Consider the following 15,510-nt stretch of genomic DNA (forward strand, 5'->3'; position numbering starts at 1 on the left):
AAGATAGTTTCCAAACCTTTTTGGCCACTAAATTGCCTCCAATATGTAGTAGGGTTCTTAGGATCCTCACTTACTTTTTCCTTCCTACCCGTCTCATCGAACTTCTGGCTCATCGCAGAGCCTTGCTTTCACTAAACTTTCTCTTTTCAAATTTTCAAATTTGTGTGCTCTACTTTAACATGTGCAAAGTTTTTGGGGGGAGGTTACTTCTTGATATGATCAATGGTATAATACTATAGTGCAACTTGGGTAAAACATTGAACAAGAATAACGATTTGGATTGGAATTTCATATGATATTACTGATATTGTTGGTTGTGGTTACGGTTACTCTCTGATCTTCGCTTTTTTTTTTCTTGATTTTATTACCCTTTTTTTTTGGATTTTTGGTTGCACTTTTGGCAACATTGCGTTGGAGTTAAATCGTTTGTTTATTCGTCTTCCTCGTAGTTTTGGTAGGTTACATAACGTACCTGAGCCCGATCGCGTCCATAGATCAAAGACTGAAATCACAGAAATGAAATGGAAAAGGGTATGGGTTAGTCTAATGCATTTCCTAGTATGGTTTTGTATCGTGCAAAATGAAACTCAGGCAGCGATTTAAATAAAAATTAATAGTTTTATTACAAACAAATTAAGCTGAACTTAAGGCTAAAAACAATGATAATGGCTAAGTTTACGAAAAATAATAATAAATTAAAATTAAGCAATGTGTCGAGACTCAAAGCCTCTCGCTCTCGTACGCCTCATTCGTCCTGCCCGCCTCGGCATCCGCATCGGGAACAGATGTACCATGCATGATGGCCGGGCAGGATGCGGTCAGCTGGGGGATTCCAGAGGAATCCCCTGAAGCGGCAACAGCGGCTGCAGCTGCCTCAGCCGCCTCCCTGGCCATACGTACCTTCTTCTCGTCGCTGGTCGGCGGATTCTTGAGCAGCGTCAGCAGTGGAGCATACATGAAACAGAGTATGGCAATTCCAAACAACATCCACTCGAATCCGATGCTCTTCACCAGCGATCCGGACAAGGCCGGACCCACGGCGAAGCCAACACAGAAGGCCACATCACCCAGGGCGTAAACGCTGCCGTAGACCGCCGAGTGTCGGATGTCCACCAGATAGGCCAGTTCCGGCATCATCGAGGAGTCCACCATTCCAATGGCAAAGCCAAGACCTGCATTCGGTATGATTAGGTGAGTGATCGAAGTGGCCATGGGAATCTGAAAAAGGATATATGTAAATAAAAATTATAAGCAACATTGTGGATAACGATTTTTACTACTTAAATTTCAAAATTTGGTTATAGATAGACTAAAGAATACTTACAAATATCAAGCATCCTCCGATGATAATCAATCCCAAGCAGGCGGCAAACCATCGTCCAATCTTGTGTCCCAGCGGTCCGAAGAGATTCGTGCCAATCAGGTAGCTGATGGAGGCGGGCAGGAAGGCCACGCCCTGCTCCCAGCGAGTGGCTCCCATGTTGTCCACCATCCACAGCGGTAGCGAGGGTTCCAGCATGGCGATGCCCATATTGGCGAACGTAATGGCACCAGCAGCAATCAGGATGTAGGGATCACTGATTAGGCTCTTCAGCGAGGGTGGTTCCGTTTCGGCCTTCTGAAAGGATGGCTGCAGCATGAAGAACTGCAGCAGGCCATCGCCCAAGGCCAGGGCAGCCAGGATCAGGAATGGAGCCGATTTGCCCACAAACTCGTACATCACGCCGCCGAATGGTGGACCAATTAGCACGCCCAAAGCCAATCCTCCCAGCGCTATGCCCATGGCATTTCCACGCTCCTTGTCGTCCGTAAACCGATCTGCCAGCATGCCCATTCCGGAAACCGAGGAGCAGGATGATCCAATCCCCTGCAGTGCCCTCGCCACGAACAGTACCAGGTAAGATCGTCCAAAGGCGAAAACTGGGAAAAGGTTATGGGTTCAATACCATTTCTAGTGCTGAGAAGTTACCAGTGGAGCTTACTTATCGTTGAGAGGAACATTATCACGAAGCCAGCAAACATGGGAATACTGTAGCCAATCCTAAAGGAGTATAAATATGTGATCAGGAAGATGTATAAATAAGTATAAATACTTTAAAGTCACAAATCAGTTTCATCTTCTTGCAATCTATCTATGTAAGGCAAAGATAATCCCATTAGTTCATGGAACTTACCTGTGAGTCAGGGGTCCAACAATTGGGTTAACCAGCAGCTGGACAAACGCCTTGGAGGCGAACAGTAGTCCCACCTCGACGGTCTCGCCCACCAGCTCGTTGTGCCGCTCCTCCAGTTCCCGGTAGTAGGTCTCGTTCTCTGTGGATATTCAAGGACTTGCGCTGCAGACTGTTGGCCAATTAGCGGCTACGTAGACACTTACCCTCCGGACTAATCGTGGAGATCTCGAGCGTAGCCGCCTCGCTGCCATCCTTGTTGCATGGACACGGCGTCGGTGGCGGTGGAACGTTGGACGTTAATGGTGTGCGTGGAAAGCTGTCGAGCGGCGCATCCGGATGTCGTATGTCGTACAGGAACTCGGGTATGATGGGCACTAAGCGGTGGGGTTTGGGCAAAATGGAGACCATTATAATTTGATTGCAACAAAAAGAATTTGCTCACAATTAACCTAAACGCTCTTGTGCGCCCTGGGCGCAGTTTTCACCAGGCCGCCGGTTGGTAATTGCGTTCTCCGGGCACCAGAAACTTTTGTAATTGCCTTGCCGCTGGCAGAGATTGCCCCCCTTTACCGCCCACCCTCGATTCTAATTGAGTTGCAACCAAAAATTGAGGGAAAGAGTGCAAAATTGCGCATACGCCACGTTTACAACGATGCGTTGAATGGACTCTGCGATGTCTAGCATAAAGCCGCATGCAACTTTCGTCGTCTCCGGCGGGCAAATTCAATTTGTTTATTGCATGCTTCGACTCTGTTTATATTTATTATCAACACCCGGAGAACTCTGGAGCTCCACTCAACGGGCTCCACTGTAATTGCATTTCCTGCCAAAGTGCTAGGCCGAGGTCAGAGGTTGGCTCCCAGCGGAGTGGCTCTTCCAATTGAGTGTGTGCCGAGTTTGAAGTATTGTTGGGGTAATTTGTTTGCTTGTGCAGACAGTTATTCGTGGTTATCGCACTGACAGCCCATAACCATATATGTATGGCCTGCCTGCCAGCTTGGAGGTTTTGTTTAATGAGTGCCATTCATGCTCGATGGGATTGGGGTTTGGGTCTAAGCAGTTGGTTGGATAGATGGATAGTTGAACTCCAAAGTTTGGTATTAGCCTGTGCCCGTGCCTTGTGCCTCGTGCCAAAGTTCAGCGAAAGTGGAAGTCTCAACTGACCTGGAATCCCACTCAACTGTCACATATGTCGGCCAACATCATGGCAACAACATGCCATTTCTGCCATGCAACCGGAAATATATGCAAATTTGGCAACATCTAACTAATTGGGGTTAACCACTTGGCGATTAACAAGCGAATTTAGTGCTGCCGTGAAAAAAAAATGTTGCACAGTAATTCCCCAAGCTGACAGCCCCAACAAATTCATTAAACTGTCTCCCGATTCTTTTTTTGACATAAAAATGATAATTTCGAAAAAGCACGTGCTGTCGGGGTCAGAAAGTGGATGGCGTGGGATGTTAGGGGTTAGAAGGTGGATTTTTTTGGGGCAGGTGGAGCAGCCAGCGGAAGTCACTCGGTCGCTTCGGTTGCATTTCGCGTGTCGAAGACACTTAAACCGCAATGCCAAAAGGAAGGCGACTCGGGCAGCTAGACAAACAAACAGTCACTATTCAGGATTCAGGGCTACGGGAAATGTGATAGATTCATAGGATATCAGGGATGTCAGGTGGAACAGAAAACTATACGGTATTAGGATTACAATCAAAAAATATAGATTATTTTAAATCCAGTAAGAAGCATGTTTCTAATGAAAGAATTGTATGCTTCCTTTACCCAAATATACTAGCTCCTTTGAAATAGCTTCTAACCTTTTTAGAACCATTTCCCGCAGCCCTGTGGCTCCGTCCGCAGGTCACCCAGATACATGACTTCGACATGCCGGGCGACACTGGCGTCGTCGTCGTCAAGACAAACAGAAGCGGCAGTGAGGCGGCAACTGGCGAAGCAACCAGTCATCCACCGGCGACGAGGAAGAGGACAACTCAACGCCCAAACTGGGGACGCTGGAGTTCGCTTTTGTTTATCCGTTTAATATGCACAGTATTTAATTAGCCATAGAATACGCGGCAGGAGCGGGAGAAAATGCGACCCATTTGGGAGTCGGCCAGCAGGCCGCTGTTTGTGCGCTCCGTGTGGCAGGAGGCGATCGGGAGGCGCCACTTCATCCTCGACTACGAGCCGCGACAGAGGCAGCGCTGGAAGCGACAGAAGACCAGACTGAGAGGTGAGTGCTCCATAATCTTATGTCTAAACGGATGCAGGTCCTTTACAAAGTTAAGCCCATAATTGGACATAGGTTTTTTTAGAAAAAGTGGAATTTCAAAGGATGTTTCTATACAAGATTAAAAGTTATCTTTGAATCCATCTATAAGGATAAGGAAAAGAACAGCTAATAATAACTAAAATCCGTATTCCAGGCAACTACCAGCAGTCGGAATCCTACGAGATACTCGAGCAGTCCGTGGAGGACAGTGTGGAGTACCTGGACGAGTACCTTTTGGACGCCACCAAACTGACGCTGCAGCAGCAGCAGTCACTGCCCACCCTGGGTGGGCGTCCGGGCCCCGCCCCATCGACGGGTGGAGGTCAACGAGGAGAGCAGCGCCAGCAGAGCCGCCAGTCGAAGCGACGAGCTTGGCTGCTGAGTCGCGGACGCACCTATAACATGGAGCACCACCACATCGACCATCAGTCGCGCAGGAGTTCGCTACAGGATGCAACCAGCACGCTCTCCACGACGGCAAATAATCCCGAGGAGCGTTTGGCCGAAAGGGTACTCCACTGGTTGGACTTGGCAGGACGCACTGACATAGTGAAAGAGAAGGTGGTCACTCCGCCGGCCAGTGGTAGTGCCCAGTTGGCCAGATCAGCGCAGCGGATGCAGCGCAGTCACCATCGCAGCATGAGCCTGAAGCGCGTGGCGGCTGCGGCAGTGAATCACCAGCGATCGGTGGCCAGGAAGCACAGTGCCAAGCCACCACCCGTTGCCCCACAGGTCACTAGCTCCTCCGTGTCCGCCTCCAATGCCAAGCCCATAACCATTATCTTCAACAAGGAGGGCGTGCCTGTGCGCCTCAATAGACCCGCTCGCAACATCGACCTCTGCACCCTGAGCAGCAGTGCCAGCACCACGAGAAGATTGGCTGGTCAGTTGGCCTCGGCGCGCCTGTACAGCGGAGCCACTGCATCCCCACTGCCGGAGGACAGCCGTACGCCACCGCTCAGTGGCCGGGGAATGGGGTCATCCGCCGCCTCGGACAACCGAAAACAGCTGCACATCTTCATGCCCAGTCTGCCCAAGAAGGGTTTGCTGGCAGCGGGTTCCACAACGGGCAGTGGCATGGGAGGTTCTGGCGAGGATACCCTGAGCACCAGCTTCAGTGAGTTGTGCCAGTTGTAGTCACTCTTACTTTTTGAAGTACCTGTCTGAAGGTCATTGATAAAACAAACATCTTACTAAAAATTTAATTTAATTTCTAGAACTTTTTAGAACGATTTCTTGTTTTTAGTAATTTACTATTAATAAAAAGAAACTCTTATATGTTTACCTTTTTAATGCAAGTAATATATCACTAATATTGGGATGGGTTAAATATGAAAAACTGCTAAGGTTCACTGACTTTGCGTTGTTTGTGCGATTAATTTTGGAAAAATATTGTTTGATATATATATCTAACCTTTAAGCAGCTGTCAAACTTCTAATTGTTATGCTTTCCCAAAATAACCGTACTAACTAAAGGTTAAATTTGTCAAGAACAACTTAATAATATAGTATGTTAAAAGCTAGACTAATACAGCAAACTACATTCGATAATTTCGCAGACTGGGTATACTCTAACCGCAACTATAAAATTTTAAAAAATTAAATACCAATTAAAATGTATAGTACAGTGTGGAATCTGTAAATGTACCATAATTTCTTGGCATTATAAAATTCAATAATTTTTTTACAAGTCAAGTACCATCGAAAATTCGTCTTGCTCTCTTTTTGTAAGGGTATTTCTTGTGCTTCCGAGGACTACTTATTAATATCGCACAATCTTTTCTTGGTTTTATTGATTTTCGTTTTTGTTCCGTTGCCATTGAAAGTTTCTTTTGTTTGTTACTTTTTATCGAATTTGGTAAGTTTATTTTTGGATTACCCCGAAAAGTCGGCGGCATGTGCCACGCCCATTTCCTTTTGTTTTGATTTCGCTTCTGACTTCATTGTTGATTCTTGCGTTTTTTTATTAGCCTGCGGGGGCGGGTGATCCTGCGGGGATTCCCACGTGAATGGAGCGTAATCAATGTAATTGTGGTAATATTGCATGTTTAACAATGGCATAAAGTTGAAGTTAAAGTTTTACCCTAATGAATGTGGTAATTTTGCGCAGAATGGCAGAGAGTTTAAGTTTGGAACGGAATCGAGGCATTACTTGTAACGTTAATTCATTAAAAAATGCAGGAGAAGTTTTATAAACTTTAGTATTGGCCTTAAATATGTACACTTGTATTAAAAAGAAAAGGTATATTACGTATTTTCTTAAAGATTCTTTTTTTCTCAACTATTTTTATGGCTCTAACGATAGTTAAAACCTAAGCGGTCGTAAACTAATTATGGACATTACATATCCATCAGTCTGATGGGATAACAACCGTCAACCGTTGCGAAGGAGATGCCTTGGATATCCATCAAGCGTCATGCAACACCTAAATCTAAACTATTAACCTGCCACACGTGGCAAGTTGTCGTTGTCGTCGTCATCGTATTATTTTATGACTGACGCGTCGGTGTTTAGATTCGATTTCAATATTACCAGCTTAATACAGGTAAAAAGGAAATCCAGCAAAGCAAAATTATTGAAATAAGCGGAAGCATAGAGGAGATATTTAATCCTGAAGAATTCGCTCATATAAGGACAGTAATCCCAACTCATTAGATTTATTTTCTGTGCATTTTGGAGATACATCGCAATAGCTATAGATGGTGGGGGATAAGCGCAGGGCTCAATGAGTCATTGCGTCTGGCATGACAGCGAAACGACACCGAGAAAGCCGCACGATTGTGACCTTTCTGGAAATGGTTCTGGTTGGGTGGCAGCCACGGAATCCGAATCCGTGGCCAACGGAAAACGGGGAAAAGTTTTCGACTTCAAGGCAAGCGAAAAGACAAAGGGGGAGCAATTACTTTTGGAGGCAAGAAAAAAACGTTGGCCCGCCTGACGTTTGACTTTTGCCCGCTTCCTTCGCTCACGGCAGAAAGAAAATGCGCAACAATATTGGGTGTATTTCGGATTGCACACATAACAGGCCTAAACGGACTTATAGACAAGTCGTTCCGCCTGCCGTGACTTATTCGCGTTTCTGCAACGGACGCGGCAGGTTCTCGCGGCGATTGGAGTTCCAGTTTTCCCCATTGTTGGCCTAACGAGCAAAGTTTTCTTCACGGCGCACTTTAATTTTCCGGCCATTAGCGGCATGTCCACCGACGAGGATTCCCTGGGCAGTCCCCTTAAGCCGGCCACGCCCACACCTGGCGAGCGCGAACCGACGCGGGAACGCCATAAAGGCGGTCGATCTGGAGCCTCGGATCTGCTGCGCCATCAGCAGAGCTTTGAGGCTCGCTACAGTGGCATCATACAGAAGCAAATCTGGGAGACGAGCATCAACAAGGATGTGCTGGAACGTCAGCTGAATGCCTACTTTCCCTTCTCCAGAAGCGCCTCGCTGACCAAGGACGCATCCGGCGGATTCGATCAGCTTCTGCCGCTGGCGACAAGTGCAACTGGTCCGAAGTCTCGATCCCTGGCCACCACGCCCACCAGGCGACCGGGCGTCTGTCTGGAGAAGCTGGAGACGGTGGATGTGGCCTCACTCGACCAGCAGAAGCAAGCGAAGTAATGCCCAAGGATTTTGAGTACTCTAACATTGTGATGTCCGCAAGGTTGAATTGCAGTTTTGAACATTTTTAGTCTAAGTTAGGATAGGTTGGATATTTTGGATAGACCCCAAAATTCAATTCAGTATATCTAATATAAAATATGTGAAAAGACGGAACTAGTGTTTCTTTTTGGTGCTAATACTTCTACGTTCATTTTAAAATAATCAAATACGAATATATGTTCCTTACCCCTAAAAAAGTAATAAACAACACAAAGAAAAAATCCAAGCTCCCTTTAAATAAAAAAATAATTCTAATATATGTAGTTTTAAGAAGTATTACTAACGTGTAAGCTGTAAGTCCAGTCCAATCATCCTCAAATCTCACTAAAAACAATCAATTTGCACAGTTCAACCAATTTCGATGCAAAATAATCCTTTTATTGGCTAAGTATAAATCCAGAACATCCCGGGATCAAAGTAAGCCCCATTTAAGCTACTATTATTCAATCTTCTTCAATAAAACAAGAGCTTATTGCATATTCAATTTGTTATCGAGTCAAACGGATAGCGCCATGGTCCATATAAATCTCCACGGGATCCCTGCTAAATCTAATTTACGACAATATTATGCGAGAAAAGAAAATGCTGGGGGAAAAGCGGGGAAATTGCGTTGGGGCAAAGATCAAATGTAATAATCAAATGTATTTGCAGCAATTTTCACTTCAGCACCTTGCGCGCGAATCGGGAAAGCACTTAAGTGGAAATGCCGCCAGTCAAACGCTAAAAGCCCAGCCGCTTTTCCCTTTTCCCATCCGTTTATCCTGTCAACTGAGGGGAAACTTCTTCTATGGAGCTAATAGTTTTTCCACTTTTCCTTTGACTTTCACTTCCGTGCCATCTCAACAAGTTGCTCGAGTGGTTCGGCTATTTCCTCTTGGTTTTTCGCCCAACTTGTTGATTTAAATTCATGAACGTTTGGCACAAAGAAAAATCTCGTCCCACTTTTTTTCGGGTTATTTCTTTTTTTTTTTTCTTCCTTTCGTCCTGCTGTATTTGTCAGGCTGGAGGACCGGAGGATTCCCACTCAATGTCCATGTGTTTGGCCAGACACTTGACACAAGCACTTGCTGCTGGACACATCCACCACCGACCGCCCCATCCACTGCAGCAGAGTTTTCCCTGGTGGGGTTTTAGTGTCAACTGCAGGAGAGGGTCTTCGCCTCCAGTGCGTGTCCATTTAATTGACTGTCGACGGCTCGGCACTTGGAGCTGCCCAACTCAGCCTGCTCCATTGGCCATCGTATTGGCATCTGATAATGACTAAGCAGGGGCACTTCAGCATTGATTAGCTGCTGGCTGGTATTTGATTTAATTGCTGGTCTTCCCACATAAATTAAGGGTGCACTAAGCTCTTTGCGAAATATCAGATACTGCTTATCCTATGTCAAAATGAATGCCTTTTGCTTTGCCAATTAATTAATTTGTGGAAGATATTATACTTAATTGAATATAAGATATATATAAAATAAAGTTGAAGTATTGCTCTCTAAACGATGCATTGCTTGTACTCCAAGGATATCTTTGTTCCGACTAAAGAATACTATTTTCAATGAAGTTCTAGCATAGAACAGAATCTAAGAATCCGAAGAATCCTTGGGATTGATGTACTGACAACCACCATTCCCATTGACAGGAAGGCGTTCATTAGCTTAAGTGCCGCTCAGTGGTAATTTTATGCCACCACTTGCGCCATTCCCCAAGGAAATGGACAATTTCCAGGCGATTGACTGGCAAGGATAACCAGCTCCCGGGAGATAAATGCTCATGAAATGCTAATGGCCAGCAGGGAATAAGATTTATGCGTCGTAATATATGTATCCAGGTATCTTAAGGTATCCCCACCACAGGTAGTTGTATAGTTAAACTCACCCACTGTGGTCAGCAGCATGTTGTCGAGGAGCAGGGCTATGGCCACGATGACGAGCACCAGACGATTGGAGCCCCGCCAGCTGACCATCCAGGATTTGGCGGCGGCCCAGGACCCGGCAGCGCGTGGATCCTCCTCGCGGTACTGATCCGCTGGCGGCGGAGGCTGTCGTCCTGCGTAGGACTGCGACTGGTAGGTGGGCGGCGGCGGTACCGGTGGCTCCTTGCCGACGCCCATGATGCCGCACTCCTGGTCCATATTGCCATTCTGCTGATTGCTGTCCAACTGCTGCTTGAAGGGATTTTTGCTGGGCGTATTTCTGGCGGCTCCGCCGGGATTCTGTTGCTGCGGCTGGCTGTTGGTGGTGGTGGTGGTGTTTGCGTTTACGGTGAAGGAGGTGGTCTCGCTAATCTCCGACTGCTTCTGGGGCGCTGTGCTCTGCGTGTGTTTTCTTGGTCCACCATTGCCCGCATCGGTCGATGATTGCATTGCGTCGCTAGCCGCTGGTTGCTACGGATGGCAAGGCAGTAAGCCGATTGTCTTTTTAAAATGTAATCAAATCAAGAGTAAGCAGCTTTGCCGTTCCCATTCCCAATCGCATTTCCATTCCCCTTCCCATTCCAAATCAAATCCAAAAGTCGCACGCTCGCTTTATGCCCCAATGATTTTCGCTAATTAAAAGTGAATTACAAGTCTTGGGGCTGGCAATTAAGAAGCGTATCTTTCACACGGCAACACGACTCTTATTGAATCATACGAAATTTAAATATTTATTTAATTGCCTGCCACCCCGCACTACACAGCCAAACACACGGGGCGTATGCGCAACATTTGTTATTTTGAAATTTTCTGTTGCCTATCGCCAGGCGCAAATTCAATTTGCCAGCATAATTCGCTCGAAAAGTCTCACAAAAGGGAGTCGAAAATGCAGAGTTCTTTAAGCTTTCGGTTGTAAAATTGAATTAACCCACTGCTTTTAGCAAAAAAAAGGTCTCGTAATTGAAGGCGAAGATGAATCAAGTCTTCCGCCAATAGTCTTTGCATAATGCCTTCAATTTACTTTGCAATTGATCAAGTTTACAATTGATGCCGCCTGTGCCGTCGAACAATTGATTGTTTATGACGTCTTCGCAATGATAAAGTGTTGGCATTGAATGACAAATGAAAATTATCTGACAAATAGACGAGGAAGCTGCTGAAAGTTCATACAACTGCATCACGTTTGGGGGCGTGACAAACAAACGGCAGCGAATTTTGTCATTTCAATTGATTAAATCAACTAGAATTGGCTGCCTAAATACAAAGCTGTTGCGTTAGTTATAGTACAAGGGAAAACTGGCATCGTTTTAATTAGCCCCCATATTTGTCCATTAATCTCTGTTTTAATTGCGCTACTGTTGTTTATGGGAAGATTTTTTAATGGCAAACAAATGGGATAACTATTTATAACAAGGGAAAAGTTGTATTATTATGCATATATAAACAAATATGTGCTCTGTTTTCTAGGATATATATGATATATATATGCTATTGTTTTACTATTCCATTTCTAAATAAAGAATCTTAAGGCTTAAAGCTTTCTCTTCGCTGCTTCGATTATTTAGAAGAAATGATATGATGCTAGACATTATGTAAATCATTTACCTGTCAGCTTTTCCTGATTGAATAGATCCGGAGATTAATGCTCCACAAACTGGACTCTCGCCCCTAGAATATCACGTGCACTAATGAACCTGAATCTGCTTTAACGACTGATATTTATATATGGCTAATGATCACTGAAAGCCGCCAGAAACGCGCACTGAAATCTCAATTAGCCGCTGACTCTGTGGCCAGTGAATCAGAATCAGAATCAAAATCAGAAGTTAAGGCTGTATGATTTGCATTTGGGAAGTGCGAATGTATCGTCTGGATTGCACTTTCTTTTTCACAATTGGTTCACTTTGGAATCTTTTTCGGGTTGGATCGTTCATTCCGCGGATTCCAATTCTACCGACAAGTCGGCGATCTCAACTCAAACTAAAAACATTAGCGTGCCGCCGGCGGCTTATTATTAAACGAATTTATTTTGAGCAAGCGAAAAAGATTCGCTTAGGTTTTTTTTAAACAAAAAATACTGGAAGCGTAGTAAATGCATGGGTCTTTGCATTTCAAATGAATGCACAATGAAAAGTGTGTAAAATACATTTTAATAATTATTAATTAACAATTGGCATGCGATTTCGGTTTATGGGCGTGGGAAAATTCGATTCAAACAAAAGATACAGGTTTTTTTTTTTAGATTTTAAATTATGCTAATTCATTGGGTTTTCAAGTTTGACTTTCAGAGCCTGAAAGTTGAACTTTTTCATTTCGATTTGATTATAATCGAACTTAATTCAATTGCTAAAAACAATTCTTAAGTGCATGAGTATCGCGTGTATTATACTATGTTTTTATTCCATACAAGAATAATGCATGTAAACCAGGGGAATTTATTGCAATTTTTTTTTATTAAAGTTTTAATACTCTTTCAAAAGCTCTAGTACCATTCAAATTTTGAATAATTCAAGTTTTACTAATAAAATTGTTTTGAAATCTGTTTAAGTTGCATATTATCATTAGAAAAGAGTATATAACATAGAATTCCTGCATTGAATTAAATTGAGCTGCATGTGCGATGCGATGTGACGAATGCGATTGTTTAATTCTTTATTTATGTTCCCTCAGATATTTATTTTGATTACTGTTTGTCGTTGCTTTTTGTTTAATTGTTGTTGCTGCTGTAGCTTGTGCTAATTGCCCAAGATTTCTCAACTGGCGACGTTGGTTTAAAAAATGTAGTAGCTTGCTGCCTCTTCTGAGCATCGGCACGCAACTTTATTTAAATTGTGCCCATTTTTCAGATGTCTATTAATTAAAACCTAGCTCATGCCTGCGCTTAGCCAGTCGATTTAAGCTTGACATTGAGGCAGATGGAAGAGACCTCGGCTTGTGGAAGGCCATAAACTGGTTTTCCCGTATAATCAACCAGGAATTGGCAGCCCTTCAAGTCGGCTTTTTATCCACCATTTAATTGCTGTACAAATTTGCACCGACGCCCGAAGGTGCAGCTGATTATACTTTTATTTTTTTTTCACCAGCTAGCTATAAATTGCAATTTTAATTGGAAAACGGTAGCGAGATACATATTCTGTATAGCTGGGGCGTGTAAATGAGGCACCTTTTAAGCTAATTAGCACAAATCGATGCCAACGAGCAATCGTCTATTGAAACAAAAAAGATCGGAACTCAAAAACAAAGGCGTTTTGAAGTGGATTGGTTGAACGTGACAAAGTAGGCTTCAATTCAAAGGTTTACAAAAGTGCTTTTTCAAAAACAATTCTTTATAATTTGCGCTTAAATTGCAAGATTTTGTTTGAAAGCTCTGAAAAACGTTCATATTCTGATTTTAAATACTAAAATTATATTGTTTTATATGCGAGTTGGAACTTCTGCATCTTTAAAAACTATATTCTTTAGTTTCTTCATGCGTTTTCCAAAATCTGCTCTATATAACACCACTTTCCACTATTTCTTTCTTAACTTACCTGAGTAATTTCCTATAAACGACTCGTTTAGTTTTCTTTGAGGGAAGTTCAGCGGAAATATGGTTTCGATGGGCGGATGGGTTGGGTTTTGTGTGTCTGGTCTGCTAAATGCCAAAGATACTATTGCAAATTTGACTTGATGAAGTCAGGTGGTTGTTTTAGCCGGATTTTTGCGGGTGAGGTTGTGCGTTGTTGGAGTATTCCTGTGGGAGAATCGACAAAAAAAAGAAAAAAAACGAAGTCATTTAAATAAAGACGCTTGAAGCGGATTTGCAATGGCTCCGGTGGCCCAGAGATTTCTGCTGGCGGTGGCCGCCACTTGTGGATTCAGTGTTTTGTGATGGCACTCAAGAGGTTTTCCTTTGAGGGAAGTACTGTTTGCTCTTCGCTGGGCTGGCGGCAAGGTCGTTGGCCAACAAAAGACGGCCAAAAGTGGGCATTATAAAAGATCTTAAATAATAATACATCAAAATGTTTGAACTTTTTGCAACTCTATATACTACTATATACTATACCGAGTGCTGAAAGCAAATAAGATTGAATATATTTGCGGATTTATTATTCAATACCCAAATATGCCACAGTCAGTGAGATTGCGGCTATTTGTCGATAGGGAACATAAAGTAAGGTAAATACTATTTACATCTATATTTGTTAATACTTTTATTTGTCTTCTTTTTTTTCGGTGCGCCACGCTGTCGGTTGTCGAACCGAGCGAAAAATATTGTTTGCCTGGCAGGTTCGTTTCAAATCGATTAATAAATAAACACAAGTAGGTCTAAATAAACAGGCTTTAAAATGCAAATTTCGATTGATTTTTGATTGATTTTCATTAAGCAGACGAGAGGAGATTTAAAGGAATTAACCTTTAACAACTTTATAATATCGTTGTCATTCAATCTTGTTATATAAATATTACAGATGAATATACCTTTTTTTAATTGCAATGATACTTTTAAGTACGTTTTAATTGCCTTTTCACATTGCAATGTAATTATAAAGAGACTATAATTATAATAGAAGAAATTAGCATTTCCATTTTGTTGTTAGCAAATGAATTTAATTTTTGCATTTTAATCACTTTTAAATGAACCTAAAATAACTTAAATTTAAAGTAAGCTTTATATGACAAAATATAAAATAAAAATTTAATATCACTTTGAGTTAAATTTCGATTTTAAACTTACACCCTTAAATCTTTGAAGTTTTCACATATTTTCAGAAGATGCTTGCTTGCGTGGTGCTTGCGATTTAAACACGAATTTCGCCGCACATTTGTTGCAATTGCCGCGTGCGATTTTGTTGCTGGAAACAAAAACTAAACTAGAGGCTAAAACAGCAGCTGACTGCGAGTGAGTGCCACAAGTGTCTTTTCTGGTGCTGAGGCTGCACTGCGAGCGTGGGAAACGGGCACGTCCATCAGCCACGAGATCTCATCTCGCACTGAACGCAGATGCGCTGAATGCCGCTGGCCGCTGGCGGCGCACGAGGCGCCTGCGACGTCGACGGCGGACGACTGCGTCCAGGATGTGGCCGGGTGCCCTGCTGGCACAAGTGGTCGTGGCGCGGGGGTGGTAGGTGGTAGGTTGGTCGTCAGGACGCAGCACGAAGCTGGCAGCGCTGCCACTTGTTGTCTGCTGCCTGTTGCAGCACCAGCACACTCCCCTTATCCTTATCCGTTCCTGCCTTACTTCCACACCCACTTGGTTGTGCTCCTTCCCATCCTGGCATATTGATGGAAACTGCCAACGGCAATGATTCTGCTCAATTGCCTTCATTGTGTTCGCTCTCTCTACTTACATACATTTGTGTGTGTGCGTTGGGGTTTCCTCTGTTTGAATTTATTTTCGCTACGCCTGTAAGTATGCAACGCATTTCGGGGTTGCCTGCCACATATACATATATGTATATATAAGTTAAAATGGTGGGAGGCGGTGGCACACGCATATTATGCCTAATTGATTTTCGCCTC

The 15,510-nt window shown here is 43.6% G+C and overlaps 3 protein-coding genes across 5 annotated transcripts; 2 read left to right on the forward strand and 1 right to left on the reverse strand.

The window, feature by feature from the left end:
* Positions 1-314: 314 nt before the first annotated feature.
* On the reverse strand, positions 315-14,984 carry LOC6609016 (synaptic vesicular amine transporter). 3 transcript variants are annotated; one of them, XM_032716824.1, is made up of 9 exons: positions 14,726-14,984; positions 13,539-13,741; positions 9,972-10,479; positions 2,378-2,548; positions 2,175-2,313; positions 1,983-2,041; positions 1,325-1,920; positions 901-1,218; positions 315-502 (listed from the first exon to the last, which is right to left on the reverse strand). In XM_032716824.1, the coding sequence occupies exons 3-9, from the start codon at positions 10,456-10,458 to the stop codon at positions 431-433; spliced, it is 1,842 nt and encodes a 613-aa protein (XP_032572715.1). In that variant the 5' UTR covers positions 10,459-10,479; positions 13,539-13,741; positions 14,726-14,984; the 3' UTR covers positions 315-430. The 3 variants fall into 3 exon arrangements, with proteins under 3 accessions (XP_032572715.1, XP_032572713.1, XP_032572714.1); XM_032716822.1 differs by lacking the exon at positions 315-502 and having other exon boundaries at positions 599-1,218; XM_032716823.1 differs by lacking the exons at positions 315-502; positions 13,539-13,741; positions 14,726-14,984 and adding an exon at positions 11,614-11,983 and having other exon boundaries at positions 599-1,218.
* LOC6609017 lies at positions 3,966-5,741 on the forward strand. Its single transcript, XM_032716826.1, has 2 exons — positions 3,966-4,404; positions 4,598-5,741. Exons 1-2 carry the CDS (start codon positions 4,263-4,265, stop codon positions 5,578-5,580), a joined length of 1,125 nt encoding a protein of 374 aa, XP_032572717.1. The 5' UTR covers positions 3,966-4,262; the 3' UTR covers positions 5,581-5,741.
* Positions 7,537-8,361, forward strand: LOC6609018. The gene has a single exon (XM_002033687.2). The coding sequence runs from the start codon at positions 7,638-7,640 to the stop codon at positions 8,058-8,060; it is 423 nt and encodes a 140-aa protein (XP_002033723.1). The 5' UTR covers positions 7,537-7,637; the 3' UTR covers positions 8,061-8,361.
* Positions 14,985-15,510: the final 526 nt, after the last annotated feature.

The sequence above is a fragment of the Drosophila sechellia genome, chromosome 2R (genome assembly GCF_004382195.2).
Source record: "Drosophila sechellia strain sech25 chromosome 2R, ASM438219v1, whole genome shotgun sequence".
NCBI lineage: Eukaryota > Metazoa > Arthropoda > Insecta > Diptera > Drosophilidae > Drosophila > Drosophila sechellia.